This window comes from Pseudorasbora parva, chromosome 4 (assembly GCF_024679245.1).
Source record: "Pseudorasbora parva isolate DD20220531a chromosome 4, ASM2467924v1, whole genome shotgun sequence".
NCBI classification, from domain to species: Eukaryota; Metazoa; Chordata; class Actinopteri; order Cypriniformes; family Gobionidae; genus Pseudorasbora; species Pseudorasbora parva.
Window position 1 is genome coordinate 18873909 of NC_090175.1, and position 24969 is coordinate 18898877.

Genomic DNA, 24969 nt, shown 5'->3' on the forward strand with positions numbered 1-24969 from the left:
TAGCAGGCTCAACAGTTCTCACATCAGTTCGAAGCAAAAACTCTAGGCATCAACACCCATTAGTCAAAAGTCTTGTGTTTTGAGACCTTATTTAAACAATTTTAAAAAAAGTTATTTTGTTTAAAAAAACATGCATAAACATTATTCTGTCAAAAATACAACCATGTACATACATGTTGCTCATATTTCTTGGTAGCACAGTTTACACTGTATTCAGCATAAACTGTGCTACCATAATAAATGTTGCTCATATGGTAGCACAATTTGTGCTGAATACAATGTAAATATACTTTTGCCATTAATGTTTTATAAGCAACTGAAAAAAGCACAAATATCAGAGCATGTCTAAACTTCTAAAGGGCCCCAAAACAGCTCAGACTCTTGCACTGTAAAAAAAAAAAAAATAATAATAATACATGTCTCCAATTGAAAATTTTCTAGTGACTGATCACATCTACATTTTTTAGCTGGCCAAATTGAAATTCTGTGAATTGATGCAATTTAATTCACAGATATTTAATTCGGCCAACTGGAAAATATAGCTGTGATCAGTCACTTGATTTTCTTTTTTCTTCTTCTGACAGTGTGAGGGTTAAAGGGTTAGGAAACCCAAAAATAAAAATGCTGTCATTAATTACTTACCCTCATGTCGCTCCAAACCCATAAGATATTCATGCGTTGCCAGAACACAAATTAAGATATTTTTAATGAAATCAGAGACCAGCTGCCTACTGACACCACGTAGGCAGCACAACAAACAATTATTATTTTTAATTTTTAATTTTTTCAAAGCCCAGAGGGGTAGTAAAGAGATAGTTAAAATAGTTCATGTGACTACAGTGGTTTAACCTTATTCACAATTCTCCTTGCTTCATTATATTAAGGTTGAACCACTGAAGTCACATGGACTATTTTAACTATCTTTTTACTACCTATCTGTATCTTGAAAGTGTCCGTTGTGTTGTTGTCTATGTGGAGTCAGAAAGCTCTTGGATTTCATCAAAAATATCCTAATTTGTCTTCCAAAGATGAATGAATGTCATTTTTGGGTGTACTAACACTTGAAGCAGACAGTCTACTCATACTATAATTGGAGTTAGTTGACATGTTGTTGCAAAGTCAATTAGTAGAATGTCTAAAGTGGACCATCGAAATAAACCCTCTTGTTACCTTCAATGAGCCACTTTGTATTCATTCAGATTCTTCATCTCAGGACAGCAACAAAAACTGCTTGCTATTATGCTATTACTATGATTTTGTGTTTTCTATTGAAAAATGAAGGTGAAGGTAATACTAGATCATTTCACAGCCTTTGAAAACTTATAAGTATTTTACTATACAAACATTTCTATATGTTTGTGAGTCATGTTAATTTATATTACAGTTTAGTTTCACTTGCATATGCAAGGCTTTAAAGCTAGACCTGGACTGAAATCTAAACCAGCCAAGAACGTGTAACTGAACTGCTCTCTGTAATTAGATATCATACTTGTAGAATGCTACAGGCTTGCATGTCAGTCTCTTTGTGAGCATTTGCTACTTTCCATCGGTTGCACACTTTTCCTGTCTAATTAACATTTGGCCTAAGGGCTATATATTTGTTGATCTTAACATGTAGCTACATTTTCAAGTTAAAAGAATGCATAGAAGGTACGGTACTGTAGCTGCTAAATAAAATGGTTTTAACAGTTGGCTAGATAGTAGATCTTCTGTCATACCTATATGTACTTTGTCAATTTTAATTAATACTAAGTTGTGAGTTGCATTGTGTATTTATGCCTGGACTTCATGGATTTTAAAGAAGCAGATGGCTTTACTCGGGTCTGGGGCCCAGCTAAACCTTCCCTCCTAGTGATAGGTAAATGACACATTAGCATTTGGCTCTGAAAGCAATAGGGGGTTGAGTAACGATGCTGCAGCATCTTGGGCTGGGCTCTGCAGACGTAAGCAGCCTGCATCTAACACTCGCTTTTGGCACCAGATCAAAGTGAACAGAAATTTGAATCTGAAATTCAATCTTCAAATGTAAGTTTACACAAATCTAATAAAAGAGATGGTTCAGCCAAAATGAAAACCCTGTCATCATGTACTCACCCGTGTGTTGTTCCTACGCTGTATGACTTCTGCAGAAGAAATATTTTGAAGAACAAGTGTTTTTGTCTGAAAACGGGGTCCAAAACAACATCGGACCAACCAAACAGAAACACTCATGATTTCATATCCTTATCTTATACATTGACACATAAGATGCATACTAGAAATAGGTTAAAGTCATATATTCCCAACTACCAGACTCTCAATGAAGTCACACAGTTGAGTAGTTTATCAGTATAATTTATTTCATAAATGCAAATGATTTTGGCATGAGAACTAAATAAGTTGGCAGAGGTCCACTTGGCTGTTTCTCTGCTGTGTTTATATCTGTCGTCTTTCCAAGGTATCATGTATTTCACAGGAGTCCAACCGTGATTTGTGTATCTCTGGGATGCCTTGGGAAGGTGAGAGCTAGATTGGATCCAAGCTTGTTTGCTTTTTCCTTTACATTTTGAAAAGTAAAATCAATGAGAACTTATAGAACTTATTTAAATTCATCTGACTGAATTCAGTATGGAAATCTGCATATGCATAGCTTTTCCATTTCTGAATATAAGCTACCTTATTTTTTGAACTATTAGCAATTTATAAAACTGAATAATTTAGTTATAGATTTTTGAGTGCCGGTATATAGTAAGAATTCAATATATGCAAATATCAATGATTCAGAGTGAAAATATTCAGTAATATCAAATTGAATTTTATTTCAAGCTTTCTGCCTTTGATGGCTTTTGAAAGTCAGTTTCTGTTGACTCTGATCTGATGCCATAGCCTCAATTTCCTCTCCATCTCATTCGCCAAAGTAAATACAGTGTACGATGGATGTATAGAATGAATGCTTGCACACAAACCAATGCCCTGTATGTGCAGTGGTTTCGAAAAGATCACAAGTGAAAAACATATTTGAGACAGGCCAGTTATATCTTCATTTTTTACCTCTAGTAAAATGTTTGAGAGTGACATGAAGAGTATATGCATATGTTCACGGTGAGTCGTCTGTGAGCCAGCATGCTCATCAAGTTTGACTTTGACTATATGCAACTCCTGCTGTGTTGCAAGATGTTTTGCGAGATGTGCAAGATTACTTGTTTGTGTGTGATGTGTTTGAGTGTATAAAGTGTGTGTATCTGGATTGCAGTGTATACTTGAGCCTTTTGGGTGAGCATAAGAGAAAAAAACAAAAAACAGTGCTACTGAAAGCGGAAAACGGAAGCACTGCTTTAGTGTTTGTTATTCTGTCAAGTAGGGGTCACTTTGTCTCATTCATATCTGTTCATTGTTCCTCAGTGTTCTCAGTCTCCCAGAAGATCATTCCAATATGGTCTGTAATACTATTTAAATTGGCATTTAAGTGGTGTGGGGTTGATAGCTGCATTCAGTGTGGAAATGGTCTTTAAAGCATTCTTCTGGGTCTCCTGCTCTTGATCGAAGCAATTTCTTCCCTTAATGTGAAATAATGCTATTTATAACTGGAGACTGACAAACATATAAGGAGTGACAAAATGTGTTACCCTTAATGTCCAAACAGGGAGAAATAAGGCAAATCAACAACAAATCAACAGTTCTGTGTTGAGGTGTGATGTATGTGTATGTCCATTATGCATTACATGCATTTAAGCATTTCAGTGGTCTCAGATGTTCGGGCCCCATATAACTTTAAATTACTCTTTACTTCAAATATTTCATACATCTTCATTCATTTAACTTAAAGTTATCAACTTAAATATTTGTATTTACAGTGCTTATATAGCATTAGCATAGCACTTGCTGAATGAGTATCACAATATAGAACATTTAACACACTTTATGTCTGTTCTCAAACTAAGCTCATGCTGTAGAAGTTTCTGGTCTAACAGAAACTCTTCTAAACTAGCATAACAAAAATTAAGCACCACTAAATCCCCTACCTAAAAAAATAAAACAAATTATATAACACTTCATTTTAGCATTTACTCTCCCTTTCAAATGCGGAGGAAAGGCATGCAGGGAAATAGAAATCCCAGCCCAGTGTCAGTTAAGTTTAAAGCTACACTGTCTGTGTAACTTTTTTAGTTTATTTTTAGCTAAAAAAACTTAGTTCTTTCAAAAATATATGTGCTTATTAATGTATATTTACTTCTTTCAAGTAATAAAGTATTCTCGTAAGTTTATAATATGCCATTGAAAATACATATGGGTGAGGGTTCGGATGCCGGTCGCCATGTTGCCCCTCCATCTTGAAAGTACATTAGCCAAAGAGGGACATATCCGTAAATTCAAGCTTCGCTTTTCGCTAATAATCTTGGACAAAATCGACCACATTTCACTGAAAACATTTCAGTGTTTTTCTCTTCACCACTGACTTCCATTTCAACCAAAATGTTGAAGATCCAAATCAATGCAGTTCCGAAGGGCTTCAGAGGCGCTGCACGATCCCAGACCAGGAATAGAGTCTTATCTAGCGAAACGGCCGGTCATTATTTTTTTTAAAAACAAATGTAAGCATACTTTTTAACCTAAATTGCTCATCTTGCCCTGCTCTGCACTCGTACTAACAAATTTTTATTTATTATATTTTTTAAAAGTTTTTAAAAAAGTTTTTTTTTCATCTTTTTTCTTTTTTTTCCCGATAAGACCCTTTTCCTTGTCTGGGATCGTGTAAAGCCTCTGAAGCCCTTTGAAACTGCATTGATTTGGACCTTCAATGGAAGTCAGTGGTGAGGAGAGAAATCCTTGAATGTTTTCCTTCAAAAAAAAAAAAAAAAAAAAAAAATTGACTGAAGAAAGAAAGACATGAACATCTTGGATGAGAATTGGATATGAAATTTTCATTTTGAAGTGAACTAATCCTTTAAAATGAACTGAAACTGGGCTGGGATTTCTATTTACCTGCATGCTTTTCCTTGTTTGGCATTAAAATTTTCATTTTAAAGTTAAACTATTTTTAAGTTCATTTTTTACTAAGTTCATTAAAAAAACAAAAACAAAAAAAACTATATATATATATATATATATATATATATATATATATATATATATATATATATATATATATATATATATATATATATATATATATATATATATATATATATATATATATATATAATTCAGATTATTTCAAATGTGTCAGTTCTGTGAACTCAACAGAAAAAGAATGTTCATAAATACTCATACAAGTTTAAGTTGCCTATACTGAAACCAATTCATTATTTTGAGTGTTAGGGTTTACAGTGCATGTATTGTAAAAGACAAGAAAAATGGAATTGTGGCCAAACCAATTGTGGTCAAACCATTTATAACACAACGCTTCCTCGCCATTGACAGAATTTTCCAGTTGTTTTCGCTGTTATGTGGTAGGAGGCGTAATTCTGCATCTTCTAAAAGAGTAAAGAATCTCTGAATCAACACAATGATTTAAAAAAGCTGGCAGGAGAAAGAGTTAATAAGCTCTTTTCAGCTTTAACTATTTGTTTTGGAGCAGTTGGTTTTGTCTATTATCTGTGTTAACCAATAAATATTTGTAACATTGCAGACATATGCTATCTTGTAACAGTAGCTAAAGTAAAGCCAATGTTGTTATTGCTTCCTGACACCTTAATCTATATTATCTCCAAATGCTGGTGCAATATATTTACCCTCACAGCTGCAAATGTATTAAAGAGTTGCAAGCTTCATGTACATCTCAAACCCTGACTTCCTGTCAGAGGAGTGTGAATCCTAGTTTGCTGAAAACTTGGAAACAATTCTGAAACTCATTTCTTAGTCCTTGTGTGTTTTCCCCTTTTACCTGTCCATGTCATCATTTCAATAAGAATCATACTGAGACTTCAAAGAGGGGAAATCTATTGAGTTGCCTATGGGTATTTTTGTTTCTTCAGATTTCAGCTGAAAGACGCTAATCCAATGGCATTCTGTAACAATTGTGTTGTGGCCTTTCCATGGTTGTTTAAGAATTGTCTCTCTTTCATTTCAGACATGAACTGTCCACACCCTACAGGAATTACAAAAATTAGAATTAGATTTATAAATCATATAAATCAAACAGTGAAACAGCAACAAAAAGTTTTGTTACAAAAAATATATCCCTATTTAGCCCCTAATATGTAGACTTTTAGTTTTGTTTTTGGTAACACTTTATTTTGATAGTCCACTTAAGACATTCTACTAACTATAAGTAACTTTACAACTACATGTTAACTAGCAGTCATTAAAGTATTAGTAGACTGTCTGCTTAATATCTGCTAACACTTTATTTTAATGGTCCGCCAATAGACATTCTACTGACTATAAGTAACTAATAACCCTAACAGTCTACTAATACTCTAATGAGAGTTACCTGACATGTACTGTAGTTGCAGAGTTACTTATATTTAGCAAAATGTCTAAAGCATGCTATAGAAATAAAGTGTAATCCCTTTTCATCATGTTATACTTTTTTTATTCTTTATTAGGCTTTTTTTTTCCCCTTCAGAGTTCATGCTCTGGGAGAACTTTCTCGCGTAACTACACAACACCTGCCATTTTCTTGATATAAATGGTGTGCCATCTGTTGCAAACGTTATTTCTTTTAACAATCCTGAAGGCTGTATTGTGAGACACCCTTGTGTTAGAGTCACATACAGATGATTGCCTTGTCATGGTGCACTTGCATAACAAAGGGAAATGTCTTTAGATAGCGTCTTGTTCTGTTGGGTTTGCTGATTCTGAATTCTGTGGAGATTTGCTTGCCTCTTCATCCAGTTTAAGAATATTGATTGAACTAGCCAATTTAACGTGAGCCAGCTTGCACTGCCTGTGTATTAATAACATCTAGGCGGAACTGGAGGACGGTTGCTTGGCAACATGGTCATTAATTTTGAGCAATCTCATAACACTCATGCTGAATACAACTGTTTTTGCTGTTTCAACTGTTGCCTCTGATTTGCAATTCTCTGGTCAGATGCCTCGCCTTTAGTCAGCATTGATGAACAGTTTAATTTCAGTATACAATGATGGAAAAGATCATTCATTTGTTAATTAATACATCCATATTTTTAAACCAGATATTCATGTTGCAACTTTTGTTGAATTAGCTCATTTAGTCTCACTTTCTTTCATATTGGCAAGATTGTCAAAGCATCAGTAGACTCAACTTAAGCAGAGCAAATAAAAAAATAAAAAAATATTAAATAAACAAAACAAAAAAATAACATTAAATAAAATAATAAATAAGGCATCTCAACCAATTTGGCTCAAAGCAATGACTGGTTTGTAAAGGTATCCACTTCGTTCTCTTTTATTTTTCAATAGATGAATGAGTGCCATGGTTTGGTCAGCTACAGTGTGTTAGGAGAGCTTGATTGTAGATGTGTCCAGAGCTGTCTTACTCTCTGGGCCCTATTTTAACGATCTGAAACGCAAGTGTCAAAGCGTGAAGCGCAAGTAACTTTGTGGGTGGGTCTCGGCGCTGTTGCTATTTTCCCGGCGGGATAAATGGCTCTAAAATGGGTTGGTCTGAAGTAGCTTCATTATTCATAGGTGTGGTTTGGGCGTAACGTGAATAAACCAATCAGAGCGTCATCCAACATTCCCTTTAAATTTCCATTATGGATTGCTATTATTATGGCGTATTTACCAGGCGCACGCCAGGAGCGGTTCACAGCCGAGGAGACTGATGTTCTTGTAAGAGCAGTGAAAGACAGATGTCCTTATATACATGGCAAACAGGTTTGATCCTTAAAGGACAACTCCGGTGAGAAATGGCCCTATGGGTAATTAACAGATGGTTACCGAGTAGATCGTTCGCTGGGATGCGTTTTCTTGAAAATTGAATGTAAAGAGTTTTATCTCTAAAAACAGATTAGCTTATAATTAAACTGTTTGTACTCTTACAAAGTTCTCAATGCTTCGGTTTGCATGTAGGGACCCTCATCATGCTGCCGTGTTAGTGTGAGGCTATTTTGAGCCTTGTTAGTGGTATTAACTAGCGATTTAATTTTACCACCCTGTGTCTACCCTGTGCCCCATAGACAAACATTATAAGCTAATCTGTTTTTAGAGATAAAACTCTTCACATTCGATTTTCAAGAAAACGCATCCCAGCGAACGATCTACTCGGTAACCATCTGTTAATTACCCCTAGGTTCATTTCTCACCGGAGTTGTCCTTTAATTAGTACAATTAGCCTGAATAATTTGTAAGCTAGATTTATGCCTATTTTTTCCATCTTCGTGGCACACCACAATAATTTCCGTCATCTCATGTGTTAATATTTTTTTAGTTTAACAATTTATGATTTGCAAAAATAACTGTTGCATCTGTGTAGATTACATGAGCAAAGTGTATGCGCGTTGTGCACGCTATACATTATGGTCAAGCATGCGCCGTTAAAATAGCATAATGAACAACGCGCAACGTGCCACTGACTTTAGGTTTTTTTCCGGTCAGTGGCGCAATTGTTTAATGGAACAGCAAAATAGCACCAGGGATTGTTTGCGCCGGAACACGCCTCCTTTTTTGCCCAGAACCGTTTAGCGACGTGCTTCTGTGGAGGGAAAAGCGCGCTTTGCGCGGGTGCAAAATAGGAATGACACATGCGTCGGTGTACAAAGTCAATTGTGCTGTGTGCAAGATAGCCCTATCTCTATCTCTTTGCTGAAAGGTAGAGGGGGGTTGGTGCTTGACCCCCTAATTGTGCTTCATGGTGGCAAAAAAAAAAAAAAAAAAAAATCATATGCTGCTTTTAAAGATGCCATTTAAAATGGTAGCTCCAGTAAAGGTTACGATGGCTTCAGTGTTGCGTATTCATTCTGAGGGTCATCTCCCAAACGAAAGCGGAGAGCCTAATTAACAGTCTGCTTTGAACATCATGCCTGGCAAAAAGAAATAAATAACCTTTGTACCTGGATCATTATGTATCTAAAATAATGTCCATTCGGACTGGTTCTGACCTTTCACCATTGTAAAAATCTAGTTTTATGTCATAATCTTCTTGTTTATTCAAAGTTGTTTTGGTTGGGGATTTTATTTGTGTTGATTAATTGCAGTGTTGATGAAAACATTATTTAGGTTACACATTATGCTGATTTTATGCATTGTCTTTAGGCTAAATCTATATCTATCTATCTATCTATCTATCTATCTATCTATCTATCTATCTATCTATCTATCTATCTATCTATCTATCTATCTATCTATCTATCTATCTATCTATCTATCTATCTATCTATCTATCTATCTATCTGTCTGTCTGTCTGTCTGTCTGTCTGTCTGTCTGTCTGTCTGTCTGTCTGTCTGTCTGTCTGTCTGTCTGTCTGTCTGTCTGTATCTTTTTTTGTAGCATTTTCTAGTGTGCAGGCATTCAGCTTTAGTTTCAGTCCTGCTGTCCATATTTAATAGGATACTGTTTGTGTTTGTACGGCGCCACAGCCTGCAGTCTTGCTGCTGAGAGAGTGAGAGCGAGCGATGGGACGTGTGTTGTCATCTACGGTGAGAGTTTCCTCTGACACTGACATACAGGAGCCAGCTGTGAGCTGTCTGGCAGATCGGACCTAGGGGAGACGGCCGCCACCGCTGCAAAATCTTTAATTACTCGCTAACAAGAGGAACCGTCCTCATTTCAACCCGAGCACATTTCACCCACTCGCTCTGACAGGGGAAAGAGAATCCATTTTTGAGGGCAACAGCCACTGGAACAATCAGACAGGAAGCAAACAGGGGCATTCAGATTATATGGTGCATGACACTCCTAAACTAGGCATGCGTAGCCAGACTTTTCCCTCACGGCATCAAGTCTGGTCCACATCGCAGCTTATTCTGGCTAAGAACTGCCTATTTAGTCAGGAAGAGATAGTCTGACCAACATGTAAAGTGACCTTTTGTGTGGCCACGAGGGGTGGAGTTTATCTGAAATATATTATGGCACAACAGTTGTACATAAAACAATGAAAAATGCGGGGGGACCCAAACAAAGACATACAGATTATTTCCCAGACATTATTCCTTAACAAAATATGCAATCATACCACTGCTACTAAGTGCCTCATACACATCTTTCTTTTGCTCTCTTTTTCTAAGGTGCTCATTGAATTAAACTGGTAATTTAAGGCGAATTGATAAAGGTCTGAAGTTGCATAAAGCCAGTCAATCAGATTAGTCTGTGAATGTACTTTCTGGGCAGTTTGGAACTGTCTTTCTCCCTTGGCTCCCTCTCTAAATCGAAGCTTAACTACATGTTATAGAAATATTGTACCGCACACATCGAGTGTGTCATCAGGGGAGTTTAGTGTTGTCCACCACCTGTGAATTGATGTTTCAGAAAGCATGACCCTGGTGAAATTTGTTAATTTTGCCTCTGAAGTTAATCTGTCGGAAGATTGAATGAGAGGTCTGGAGAAACACAACTGACTCATACTAGGAATATAATAGAGAATTACTTCTATTGTAGACCCCCACCTCTGTAATCCTCGGAGCTGGAGTTAGTTTTATGTTAAGCTCCAATTCATTATATAGAGGAAAGAACATGCAAGTTGTGCAGCATTCAGAGTTGTGCAATTTTCAAATGGCTCCAGGCTATAGTGTCCTCTCAGCTTCATCAGATGGAGTTTTCTGCACCCCACGATGTGGCTTTTATATGGCTATAAAGGTTTAAGCCCTGTCGTTTTAGGACTTGCCTGTGGCCAGCCGTTTCTGTAGAGGAGAAATGTAGCACAGAGGGTTCTTTCATGTCAGTCTGTCTGCAAAATCTGCTACTGTGCTCTGTCTTTTTTACCATTGGTCGTGTCCACACTCTATCGTTTCTTTATGAGGTGCTTTATTCCAGGACTGCTTTGTCTACATTTAGAAGCACTTATAGGGCTCAGGTTTTAATGGGTTTCTAAAAACCTTTACCAAAGCCTACTCAAGGCAGACAACACCATTTGACTTAATTTTCTTGTGGCCTCGACATAACAAAATTTGTTCAAGATTTGAAAATCTGGAATTTGAGGGTTAAAAAATATCTAAATATTGTGAAATTTGCCTTTAAATTTGTCCAAATTAAGTTATAGCAATGCATATTACTAATACTATTAATACATTTACAAAATATCAAAATATATTCATGGAACATGAGCTTTATTTAATATCTTAATGTTTTTTGGCATAAAAAAATAGACATTTGATTTTGACCAATACTATTGTTGGCTATCACCACACATACACCCCTGCTTTTTAGGTCCATGGTCATATATGTTGTGGGTATTTCAGCAAAAAGTTTGCTTCGTTTTATAAAAATTGTATCTTTGTAATTAACATATTTAAATGGTCTAACAAAAGAGCATTTGACACCTAAAATCGCAGACGGCCTTCAGATGGACTGTTATTTAACTATTCTAAAAACAATTTTTAAAAAAAACCTGCTTGGATTCAACCCACTTTATTTTCCTCTTTCCTTTGAAATAAAATTATATTACATAATGGTATTATTTTTATTTGTCTTGTATAGGATAGGCTGTGACTGATACCACGTGTTACACTAGGTTCTGCCCATTAGCCATGCTCTTCCAAAGAGGTGCAATTATCCAAATTTATATTTTTTGCAGATTTTTTGTTTGTGTGGTTTCCTACAAAGAAATGTAGAAAATACAGTAGGTCACAACACTATCAATGAATTAAATTATACATACATTTACATATATTTCTCACTTTTCTTATTAATATATATTGAGTGAAACAGTAAGGTAAACTAATGACAATATGGGCAAATAATCTGCATCTAGCAGTTAGAACGTAGCAATAGCAGATACACTTTAAGAAAAACAATCATATTGATTCAAGCATTCATAAGTTAATTACTTGCCAGTAGCAGACAAAATATTGGACAAATTGTAGCGATCACAAAGTAGTGTGTTTTTAACTCTCTCTGTCCAAAATGCATACAATCTGGGCCAATATGAACTAACACAGTAACACCGTGTCTACACAGGACGCGAGCGTTGACGCGTCATGCCACAACAGCTTGAAGCTGTCTACAGTACGTGACAAAGCAGCTGTTGCAAGTCCAATTGTTCTCTCTATGAGAAGAATCGTGAGTGTTTGGGGTACATCAAAAATAGAATAGCCTCTTTCTATTTTTTATGTACCGACAGACAGAAGATATATATATATATATATATATATATATATATATATATATATATATATATATATATATATATATATATATATATATATATATATATATATATATATATATATATATATATATATAAATATAATATATATATATATATATATATATATATATATATATATATATATATATATATTCAGTTCTATACTGCCACCTCTTTGGCAGTAGAACTGAATAACAAAAGTCAAACAACTTTTGTTATTTTGAGATCACAAGAAATTTTAGTTGTGATAAAAAATTAAGTTGATAACAAGAAAAGAAATAAAAATATGATAAGATCATGAGAAAAATAAGTTGTGATAATGAGATAACTTTCATGTCGAGATCACAAGAAAGAAAAATAATAATCCATCATCTCTTGGTGCTTCCGTACCAGTCTCACTTGTTCTTTTGTTTTTTTGTTTTTGTTTTTTTCTTACTCTCTTGTTCTTTTTGTGTGAGTTTGTAGGCCAATAAATGGCAATATCGGCCACGTAACTAATTTTCAATCTTTTTCCCCTTTTATTGCAGACTGGAAGAAAAGAAAAAGGAGACCCACTGAATTCAGCTATTGACAAGATGACCAAGAAGACCCGTGATCTTCGCAGACAGGTGAGTCTTCTGTCTGCTGTCTTTCTAGAAATTAAAAATATAAAAAAAAAGACTATGACCATTCCACTGAAAGGAAACAGACTCATTAAAGGTTTTCAGCAGTGGTTCTGCACTGTAAAAAAATTGTGTTGGTTTTTGTTGGTTTAACTTAAAAAAGTAAGTAACCTGGTTGCCTTAAAATTTTGAGTTTATTGAAATTAAAAATTTGAGTTGATACAATGAAGGAAATTAGTTTAATACATAGAAACTCAAAATATTTTTTTTTATCTGAACCACATAAAAAATGTGATAAATCATGAAAATAGCACAATTTGGCATGTTTCACTGCATCATCAGAAATAACAAACACATAATTACCCATTATGCTTACAAAATCTTTTAATAATATTTTAATAAAGGTTGTCGAATCTCAAAAAAATGTTCATTGTATTAACTCAAAAATTTAATTTCAATGAACTCAAAATTTTAAGGCAGCCAGGTAACTTTTTTTCTAAATAATTTTTTACAGTGTCTATTTTTTGTTTTGTTTGTTTGTTTGTTTTGTTAGTTTTTTCTTGTCATGTCCCTTTGAAAAAGACAAGTAGATTATTGGATAGATTCATGTCTTTTAGTTTTATTTTGTATTATTTATTTATTTTCACAGATGCATGAATTTTGAACCTTTGAGCCTGTAGATGGATTTAAACCTTTAAATAAAAACAGACAAATGCAATGCTAAAAAAATGTAATCATAATGCACAGCACTAGCCTTTGAGAACGGTTTAGGCTTAAATAACACCTCATATTTTAAAACATTTAACTGACGTGCATAAGAGCTTCAAACAGCAGTATATCTCTAACTCAAGAAGCTGAGGTCCACGCTCTTGACTTCAACAATCAGCAGAGCTCAAAAGCTCTTTTGATGCATTTTCTCTCTAACACCATGACACTGGAAGACAGTGTCAAATTGGTCAGCACTTGTCTAAACCAAAAACAAAGCTGAGAAATAAAACTTCATTGTGTTAGACAGAGGGGTATTCCCATCAGACTGAAATATAATTATCCATCAAGTAGAGTTTTTGCTGTAAACTTAAGATAGAACGAACATCACATAACACTATTATATTATACTATTACCTGATATTGCATCAAAGAAAATGAATCATTCCATCAGCTCATCAGCGTAAAGAACAAGGCTAGATAAAGTTTCACTGATTAAGAAAAACATACAGTAAGTAGCTCCTGTCAGCACAGTTATGGTAAAATTTTCAATAAATGGCTTCACAAATTTCACCCGCAAAAAAATTGTTGTATGTCTTGAAGACTTGATATACATTTATGGTACTTTTATAGTGCTCTTTGTCATTCTGAAGTTTGATAGTACCCATCCAATTTACTGCTTTTTATGGAAAACAGCAGGTAGGATATTGTTTACCTAAAAAAAAAATATCCTCTTTTGTGTTCCATAGAACAAGGAAAGCCATATTCTCGGTTTGGAATGGCATGAGTGGTGGCAATATGGTGATAAAATTGTCAGTTTGGGTGAACTATTCATTTCATAAACTCGCCATATAACACATTCCGGAAAAAATTGCCCAACACTCTAAACATCAAGATGTCAGCTGTCAGAGAGCATACAATCACCACACAGTCACCCTCTCATTTGAAAGACTTCTTTATATACAATAATTTTTTTTTTTTTTTTTTTTTGAGATTGTTGTTTGAACAATCTCAACTTGTTTTGTATTCTGAGAAAATAGCATTGTTGTACAATTCTATTATAATAGATGTTTTACCAGTGCCTGATTCTTTATATATATATATATATATATATATATATATATATATATATATATATATATATATATATATATATATATATATATATATATATATATATATATATATATATATATATATATATATATTTATATATATATATCCTTCTCAAAAAAATAGCATATGTGATAAAAGTTTATTATTTTCCATAATGTAATGATTTAAATTTAACTTTCATATATTTTAGATCCATTGCACGCCAACTGAAATATATCTATAAAAAAATGGCATATTTCATCCGACCATTAAAAGAAAGGTGTTTTTAATATAAAAAAAGTCAACCTTCAAATAATTCTGTTCAGTTATGAACTCAATACTTGGTCGGGAATCCTTTTGCAGAAATGACTGCTTCAATGCGGCGTGGCATGGAGGCGATCAGCCTGTGGCACTGCTGAGGTGTTATGGAGGCCCAGGATGCTTCGATAGCGGCCTTAAGCTCATCCAGAGTGTTGGGTCTTGCGTCTCTCAACTTTCTCTTCACAATATCCCACAGATTCTCTATGCGGTTCAGGTCAGGAGAGTTGGCAGGCCAATTGAGCACAGTAATACCATGGTCAGTAAACCATTTACCAGTGGTTTTGGCACTGTGAGCAGGTGCCAGGTCGTGCTGAAAAACCAAATCTTCATCTCCATAAAGCTTTTCAGCAGATGGAAGCATGAAGTGCTCCAAAATCTCCTGATAGCTAGCTGCATTGACCCTGGCCTTGATAAAACACAGTGGACCAACACCAGCAGCTGACATGGCACCCCAGACCATCACTGACTGTGGGTACTTGACACTGGACTTCAGGCATTTTGGCATTTCCTTCTCCCCAGTCTTCCTCCAGACTCTGGCACCCTGATTTCCGAATGACATGCAAAATTTGCTTTCATCCGAAAAAAAAGCACTTTGGACCACTGAGCAACAGTTCAGTGCTTCTCTGTAGCCCAAAAGTGGCTTGACCTGGGGAATGCAGCACCTGTAGCCCATTTCCTGCACACACCTGTGCACGGCGGCTCTGGATGTTTCTACTCCAGACTCAGTCCACTGGTCCCCCAAGGTCTGGAATCGGTCCTTCTCCACAATCTTCCTCGGGGTCCGGTCACCTCTTCTCGTTGTGCAGTGTTTTTTGCCACACTTTTTCCTTCCCACAGACTTCCCACTGAGGTGCCAGAAACTTCTTTCTGTGTCTTACCCTCTCGCTTGAGGGTGTCAATGATGGCCTTCTGGACAGCAGTCAGGTCGGCAGTCTTACCCATGATTGTGGTTTTGAGTAATGAACCAGGCTGGGAGTTTTTAAAAGCCTCAGGAATCTTTTGCAGGTGTTTAGAGTTAATTAGTTGATTAAGATGATTAGGTCGATAGCTCGTTTAGAGAAACTTTTATGATTAATCATTTTTTGAGATTTTTGAGAATTTGGGGTTTTCATGAGCTTCATGAGTATTAAAACAATAAAAGACCTGAAATATTTCAATGCATCTAAAATATATGAAAGTTTAATTTTTATCATTACATTATGGAAAATAATGAACTTTTACCACATGTAAATTTTTTGAGAAGGACCTTTATATATATATGGCTCTTACTGATTTTCTTGTTCATTGTTTTGTGGTTCCATTGGCCAATCACAATGCAATATACCTGGCATTTTTTCCCCCTTTGCGCTTTTCCCCTGGTGTGTTTTACGTGATTTGTTTAGGCATTTACAAACATGACAATCTTATTCGGATCCACACCAAAACAACTGGTCTGATATTGCCTGAAAGAGATGCCTTGGCCTGATTGAAAATGCTCTCTAAAGTTGTTTAGTTATGGTGAAAAAGCTATCCAAACCAGTGGACCAGTAAACCAATCTGTATCATAATTCATAATGGGAAATATGCTGCGTAAAAAGCAGAAGTGTCAGAGTCTATAGGTGAGCACATTAGGTATCCCATAAAAAAATAAATAAATAAAAATGCCTCCCCATTTCATACTGTTGCCTTGTGAAAGGGAACTGAACCAAGAAGTAAACTCATTGTAATAATTTAACTCCCTGTTACGAAACAAAGCTACAATCTACAAGTTTGAAAATGCCCTTAAATTTCCAACTTCTACATTACAGTTTCTCAATCACTTTAGTAAAATTCTCAAATTAGACCTTTTTTATTTATATTTTATTCATAACAAGTTTAGATCTCTGAACTTTTAGTATATCGTTCACATCAGATTAGAATTACTTATTGATTTCAGCAAATTGCTTTTGTTTTAGCACGTGGAAAAAAGTTAAATTGTCTACAATTTAAATGCAATTTAGATTTAAGATAAATATGCAAGATTAAATGCACAAGGCCTGTTAATCAAAAGAGTTGATTCTCAGTGAAGCGGTCACACTCTTCACAATTTCTAAACATCCTTTCATTGTGTGATTCATCAGATGCAAAAGGTTCCATTCAGTGATCAAAATCTTTCAGACATGTTATATTCCATAAATATTTATGATCTAAAATGTTGTCAAATTACAACACACACATAATATATATATACACTGATCAGACATATCGTTGTGTCCACTGACAGATGAGTTGAATAACACTGATTATCTCTTCATCACGGCACCTGTTAGTGGGTGGGATATATTAGGCAACAAGCAACAAGTAAAAATGGACAAACGTAAAGATTTAACAAGGACCAATTTGTGATGTTTAGATGAATGATGCATCTCCAAAACTGTAGCACTTGTGGGGTGTTCCTGGTGTGCAGTGGTCAGTGTTTATCAAAAGTGGCCCAAGGAGGGAACAGTGGTGAACCAGCGACAGGGTCAGGGTCATGGGTGGCCAAGGCTTATTGATGCTCGTGGAGAGTGAAGGGTCAGTAAATTGGCCAACGCTAATGACACAATAACTAGGTTTTGAAGCATGAATTAAATGTTTTGGTCGACTGACTACATTTTTCAGACATACAGTAGAGTTCTGATGTTCCAGCAAACAGTTGTAACAATTGCACTTACAGTGAAAAATGTATTAGAGCGATTGAGATAAACTGCAATCCGGATACATTTTCAAACGCTCTGTCCACACTAGCGTTTTCAGTTGTTTTCCAAAATGTCCTCATCCACACTGAAAAGTTGACGCTGAAATCACCTCACTATGACCGTGTGGAACCTTATAAAAGCTCAGTAAGATGATACAAACGGAACAGACATCATAAAGTTAGCACAGAATTCTTCAGGCAGGATAATTTTATTTGGCCAAATATCTCTCTAATGTGTCCAGGTCACTTTCAGCCACCATTACATGTCTGATCTAAAAAACTATAGTGCTCTCATCTTTTGCCGCTGGACAGCAAATTTTCTGTCATCTTTGCAGTGATATGAATACAAAGTAACAAATCTTTAGCAACAGTTTAAAAAAAGTGAATAGCACATAACAGGCACAATACCTGTATAAACACACACACACATATATTCATTCGCAAGACAAAAATGCTGTCTCAGTCTGGAAAGAAAAAGATGTGTTTTCAAACTAAAACATATTACTGTGAAAACAAGGCCATAGTCATAAGACATTCTCAAGTGATTGGCTTTGTGGGGCCATGAGTAAGGATGGCAAATTTAAAATCTCACACTTCCGGGTGGTCCAAGAAAAATATTAATGCTAACAGATAGCTTTCTCCAGGTATTATAGACCTCATTGGCCTGCCACTTCTGGGAGAAGACCCTCTTCACCCCACATCACAGTAAATCCACAGGGAGAGCAACTACCGCGGAATAGATGTTCGTTTTGAGTGGCCTGCCTTAATTACACTTGGAGTTCAGGAGCGTGTTAGTGGGTGTATAAATCAACCGTTGCAGAGGTTAAAAAACAGTACACACACACACACACACACACACACACACACAGCTGGAGTTAGCTTGCCGTTTACCCTCCACCCGATTTGTGCAGTCTTTTATAATTGGAAAACATCTTTTAAAATCTTCCCACTCCCACCCCCTTCACCAAGACTGTAAATTCAAGGGTCGCATTTTCAGACTCAGCAGTCGTACATCACCTTCCTCATTTCTACTCCTCTACGCTCCTTCCCCCCTCGCTGAATCTCACGGCCGTTGTGTTCCCGTGTCTTCTGTCACCCGCTTCGCTGGACCAATATTTGGAAAGCTGTAAACTTTCCCTGACACATGTATTGTAGCTACGTGTCGGTCGAGGGAGCTGGTTGTTTACAGATTTGCCCGGCCAAGCATTTTTAATCCTCTTAAGACATTTATTTCATTATCTATCATGGTCTGAGGCGGGGCAAGATGTTTCCCTCACGGATACATGGAGGTTTTATTGTACAGTTAAAGTGGTTTAAAGGAAATGAAAAGTGTTTGATGGCCCAGATTTACCCCAGCTCACTCCTCTCCTGATGATTCAGACCAATCACTTCCTGTTTCCACTGCTGTTAGGCTCCATATGCTCTTGCATCTGATAAACCACCTCTCACCTTAGCAACATGTCACTAGAATCTCATCGCAAAACAAATTACATTTTAATCATTTTAATGGGGTTTGAGATCTCGAAAAAAACTTGCAGAGGGATCAAGGAGGATTCTAAGCGAATTGCAGACCAAGCTGTTGATATATCCAATGTGAAATCCATGCACATATGTTGGATGTTCTCATTACATATTTTATTTCCAGGCAGTGATCAACGGGTAGCAGTCGGCTCCTGTGTTTTTGCTGTTGTTTACTGACTATGCAGAACAGCAGCCATGGACTTTATAACAAAACAACAACAACAAAAATACTTAATTTAAACAAAAAGACTTAAAGTCTAAAGATTAGCATTTTATTAGTTGATTGTGGAAAGATGACGCATTGAGGGGCGGAGGCTAACCGATGCACAACTCACCATACATAACACAAAAAAAATAATAATAAATAAATAAAATAATGCACACCGGGCACACGAACGTGATATTTGTGTACATTTGCATGTATGGATCTGGGTAGATATACGTGCTGCTTTTGTGTGTGTGTGTGTGTGTGTGTGTGTGTGTGTGTGTGTGTGTAAATTCACTTCTTTTTCATGGCACAACCACTGAAGATATGAGATGTGAACTTCTGTGATCCGCTCAGGGCTTTTCAGGCCCCTCAGTCAAATGAATGGAGGCATCGCCATCTCATCAAATCAGTCTCACCGGGGGAACAGCCGAGTGTCTGTGGCAGCCGGCTTTGAGTTATTACTGTCTACCTGGCAGGAGAATATACCACCCCGACCAGTGCAACTCAAGCTACTACGGCAATCCTGTTCACCATCGCAAACATTTGTAGAGGACCGTGGTTGATTTTTTTTTATATTGCTGTGTTGTATTAAATTTGCATTGTTTAGGTTTAGCATCTATTTACAAATTGCTCTTTTTTTTCAGAAAGACAGACAGATCGATCGATCGATAGATGTTAAAATTTTGGTAAATTCTTTTTTAATCTAATTTGAGTAAATAGAGAAATTGAATCCAAGAGAATGAAATTAATGTCCATACTGCTCTGCATAAATGCATAAGCAGGTCTTTATGCTACACAGGCATGCATGGAATAACTATGACACTTCAGTCCTGCAGTGAGCGCACTGACTAATAAATTAGCATCGCTATCAGATCCCTCAATAGTGCCGCAGAACAGATTAGACTAGTTCATATATACAGTTGAGATTAACCTCAAAGGAGTCTTCCATTGCCTTTAGCCTCCTGAGTACTTATATCTCCTTCCACACTGCACAGAGGTTGATTCTCACACTCTCTTATTTATTTATTTATTTATTTATTTATTTATTTATTTATTTATTTATTTATTTATTTATGTATTTATTTATTTATTTATTTATTTATTTATTTATTTATGTATTTATTTATTTATTTATTTATTTATTTATTTATTTATGTGTCTGTCTGTCTGTCTGTCTGTTTGTTTGTTTGTTTGTTTATTTGTATTAATTGAAATGATGTAGTTGGTCTGCGCTGGTAACCAGAAAGTTTAACTAGTAAACCATCTGGACCCTGAGGGTATTTTGTGGCCCTGAAGAAGTTTGACATGCTCTGACGTTTGTTTTTTTTCTTTTCTTTCAGTTGCTTTAAAGCATATTAATCGCTAACGCCTGATTTAGTAAAGTCTGTATTCAGTGTAATTCAATGTGTGAGCCAGTGTTGTAGTCGAGTCACCAACTGTCGAGTCCGAGTCGAATCTCGAGGCCCAGTGTTCCGAGTCCAAGTCCGAGTCACCAAAGAAAAGTCCGAGTCGAGGCACCATTACCTGAGTTCGAGTCTGAGTCGAGGCTCGAGTCCCGTGTTTGAGTCCAATTTTATTATACTTTAAATTATCATTTATTTCTGTGATGCAAAGCTGAATTTTTAGTATCATTCCTCCAGTCTTCAGTGTCCCATGATCCTTAAGAAATCATTATAATAATGATGATTCATTATTAAAGTTGGAAACAGTTCTGCTGCTTAATATGTTTTCATAACATGTGATACTTTTTTATAATACTTTGATCAATAAAAAAAAAAAAAAAAAAAAAAAAAAAAAAGAAATTAAAAAAAAGAAAAAGCAAATGTTTCAAAAAACAGAACTCTTTTGTATCAACAATATACACTACTGGTCAGTAATTTAGGGTCAGTATTATTTTTATTTTATTTATTTTTTAAATAAATCAGTAATTTTATTCAGCAAGGATGTGTTAAATTGATAAAAAGTGACAGTGAAGGAGATTTATATTATTTAAAAATATGTTTTTATTTTGAATAATTCTTTTGAACCTTTTATTCATTAACTATATTAGGCAGCATAACTGTTTCCAACACTCATATTAAATCCTCATATGAGAATGATTTCTGAAGGATCATGATCACTGAAGACTAGAGGAATTATCCTGAAAATTCAGCTTTTATCACAGAAATAAATGATAATTTGAAGTATAATAAATTGAAAACAAAATATTTTAAATTTTAATAAAATATCACAATATTACATTTTTTTTTTCTGTATTTTTGTCAAATAAATGCAGGCTTGATGAGCAGAAGAAACTTCTTTCAAAAACATTACAGTAATGTGTCCAAACCTTTAGCCTGTACTGTATGTAGGCAAATACATTTGAAAGGATTGTTTATAGACACATTTGTGTATTTTACAAACTATGAATGTATTATTTTGCTATAAATTATATGTATTTAAATATCTGAATGAAATCTAAAATAAACATAAGCGGGATTAAGCGCTGAGCGTCCGTCTTTGGCTCAGCGTCAGCCTTTGCAGAAAGCACAGATTGAATCTGGCAGTTATGTCCCGTTGCTGTACTTTCGCTTCACTTTATATTGACATCGTCGACGTCTGATGCCAAATAGGCAGACATCGCCCAAACCTAGCTTCCTCTGTTTATTATCATATATGCATTAGTCAATAATAGTTTCTGCATTTTCCTAATGACAACATTTAGACCGCGAATAATGCAGGAGAATGCGGCGTAAAGTGAGTGACGTCAGTGAGTGTGTTGTCAAGCAAGGAGAGCGAGCGGTAGCATTGTCTGTGAGGGGAAAAAAAGATTACGGTTCGCAGCTGGTCTTGGAGCCCGAAACAGGAAAAGTGTAACATCTTATATTAAATTGTATAACCTATTTAGTCAGAAACAACGTAATTCATTTGATGAATCCTCAAGTCCGATTTTATATATCCTTGAGACTCGAGTCCAAGTACGAGTCATCAGTCCGCGAGTCCAAGTCGAGTCACGAGTCCAGAGAACGGAGTCTCGAGTCGGACTCGAGTCCAGAAAATAAGGACTTGAGTCCGAGTCCAGGACTCGAGTACTCCCATCACTGTACATAAAAGTTTGTAGTTGTAGTTTTGAAAAAATAAAGTTATCGTTAGTTTTTGAAAAAGCTAAAATGTTTAATCACTGAAATAAAGTAGTTTTCTAGAGTTTTTTTCTGTTTTCTTCAAAACAATGTGAAAACCATTTTGATCACTGATTCATACAAGACAATACAGTCATGTAACTTTTGTAAGACACGTATTGTCAGAATGGCTTCATGCGGAGAGGGTGTGGATCATCATGAATAATGCTGTGATTTACACTGATGCGTCAATAATTCCTCCCCTAAATATCAATGAGGAATATGACAGAGGGAACTGTAGAGAATGATTGTAGACTTTATGATTGAAAGTATTGTTTGTAGCTTATTCACAAAATCACGTTTAATTTAAATAATTAATCTTATACATTGTCTTTACATAAAGACTTTAGACCTACAGTACTGTTCAAAAGTTTTTGATCTGTATGTAAAAAAAGAAGAAAATAAAAAATCTTCTGCTCACAAGACAGGATTTATTTGATCCAAAATAGTAAAAATGCTAATATTGTGAAATATGTTTTACAATTTAAAATAAATGTTTTCTATGTGAATACAGGGTAAAGTGTAATTTATTCCAGTGATCAAAGCTGAATTTATTACCATTACTCCAGTTTTCAGTGTCACATGATCCTTCAGAAATCATTCTAATAGGATGATATATATCTATAAATATATAGATAGATATATGAAAAAACAGCAGTGAACAAAATCAGGGCAATAGTTCAAACAGGAACAGTACAAGATGAACAAAAACTAATTAGTCTCTATCTGAGCGTGCTTGTCACGCGTCTACATTTAAAAATAATCTACTTGAGTGTGTTAAAGACGCAACGTGTGAATGGCCCCTTAATCAGTGGGGACAGTCATGTACGGGACATTTAGGCCCAATAAATGTAGGCAACCCTATTTTTATATCATGCTGTGTTTAATATCATAGAGCATGAAAATATCCCCATGCATTATGTGTATCTGAAAGGTTGCCTACCTATTTTATATTTCAACATGTTTCCGTTGATTTCACACATACAATGCAAAGTTTATGCATCAATAATGCTAATATAAGCGAGGAAAAATGTTTTACCTTAAAAAAAAATATTGTTACATAACATTGCATTTCTTCTTAGTTAAATCCAAGGTAAACTCAAGGTAAATCAATGTAAACAGCATGTATTCTAAACTCTATGAAAATCAGAAGAATGATGAAGTTGATTGTTTTGAGGTGATGGGGGGGGGGCAGATTCACTTTCCTTCACGTGGACAATTAGCATGTGAATTGCATTGTGTGCACGTGGGTGTGGTCACATTACACATAATGAGGCTCCGCTGTAGGAACTGTACCTCTCACTGTTTTCATATTCATAAGGATTACATAAACAGAGAATATATATACATATACAGGTCCTTCTCAAAAAATTAGCATATTGTGATAAAGTTCATTATTTTCCATAATGTAATGATAATAATTAAACTTTCATATATTTTAGATTCATTGCACACCAACTGAAATATGTCAGGGCTTTTATTGTTTTAATACTGATGATTTTGCAAAAGGTTCTCTAAACGAGCTATTAACCTAATCATCTGAATCAACTAATTAACTCTAAACACCTGCAAAAGATTCCTGAGGCTTTTAAAAACTCCCAGCCTGATTCATTACTCAAAACCACAATCATGGGTAAGACTGCCGACCTGACTACTGTCCAGAAGGCCATCATTGACACCCTCAAGCGAGAGGGTAAGACACAGAAATAAATTTCTGAACGAATAGGCTGTTCCCAGAGTGCTGTATCAAGGCACCTCAGTGGGAAATCTGTGGGAAGGAAAAAGTGTGGCAAAAAACGCTGCACAATGAAAAGAGGTGACCGGACCCTGAGGAAGATTGTGGAGAAGGACCAATTCCAGACCTTGGGGGACCTGCGGAAGCAGTGGACTGAGTCTGGAGTAGAAACATCCAGAGCCGCCGTGCACAGGCGTGTGCAGGAAATGGGCTACAGGTGCCGCATTCCCCAGGTCAAGACACTTTTGGGCTACAGAGAAGCAGCACTGGACTGTTGCTCAGTGGTCCAAAGTACTTTTTTTTTCAGATGAAAGCAAATTTTGCATGTCATTCGGAAATCAGGGTGCCAGAGTCTGGAGGAAGACTGGGGAGAAGGAAATGCCAAAATGCCTGAAGTCCAGTGTCAAGTACCCACAGTCAGTGATGGTCTGGGGTGCCATGTCAGCTGCTGGTGTTGGTCCACTGTGTTTTATCAAGGGCAGGGTCAATGCAGCTAGCTATCAGGAGATTTTGGAGCACTTCATGCTTCCATCTGCTGAAAAGCTTTATGGAGATGAGATAAGATTTGGTTTTTCAGCACGACCTGGCACCTGCTCACAGTGCCAAAACCACTGCTAAATGGTTTACTGACCATGGTATTACTGTGCTCATTTGGCCTGCCAACTCTCCTGACCTGAACCCCATAGAGAATCTGTGGGATATTGTGAAGAGAAAGTTGAG

General features: G+C 35.8%; 1 protein-coding gene across 3 annotated transcripts in view; it reads left to right on the top strand.

The window, feature by feature from the left end:
* ctnna2 (catenin (cadherin-associated protein), alpha 2) overlaps positions 1-24969 on the top strand; it is a 678725-nt gene that overhangs the window by 555270 nt on the left and 98486 nt on the right. For all 3 annotated transcript variants that reach the window (XM_067441162.1, XM_067441164.1, XM_067441163.1), the window contains one exon: positions 12737-12817. In XM_067441162.1, the coding sequence (XP_067297263.1) occupies positions 12737-12817 (81 nt within the window). The remainder of the gene's footprint in view (positions 1-12736; positions 12818-24969) is intronic.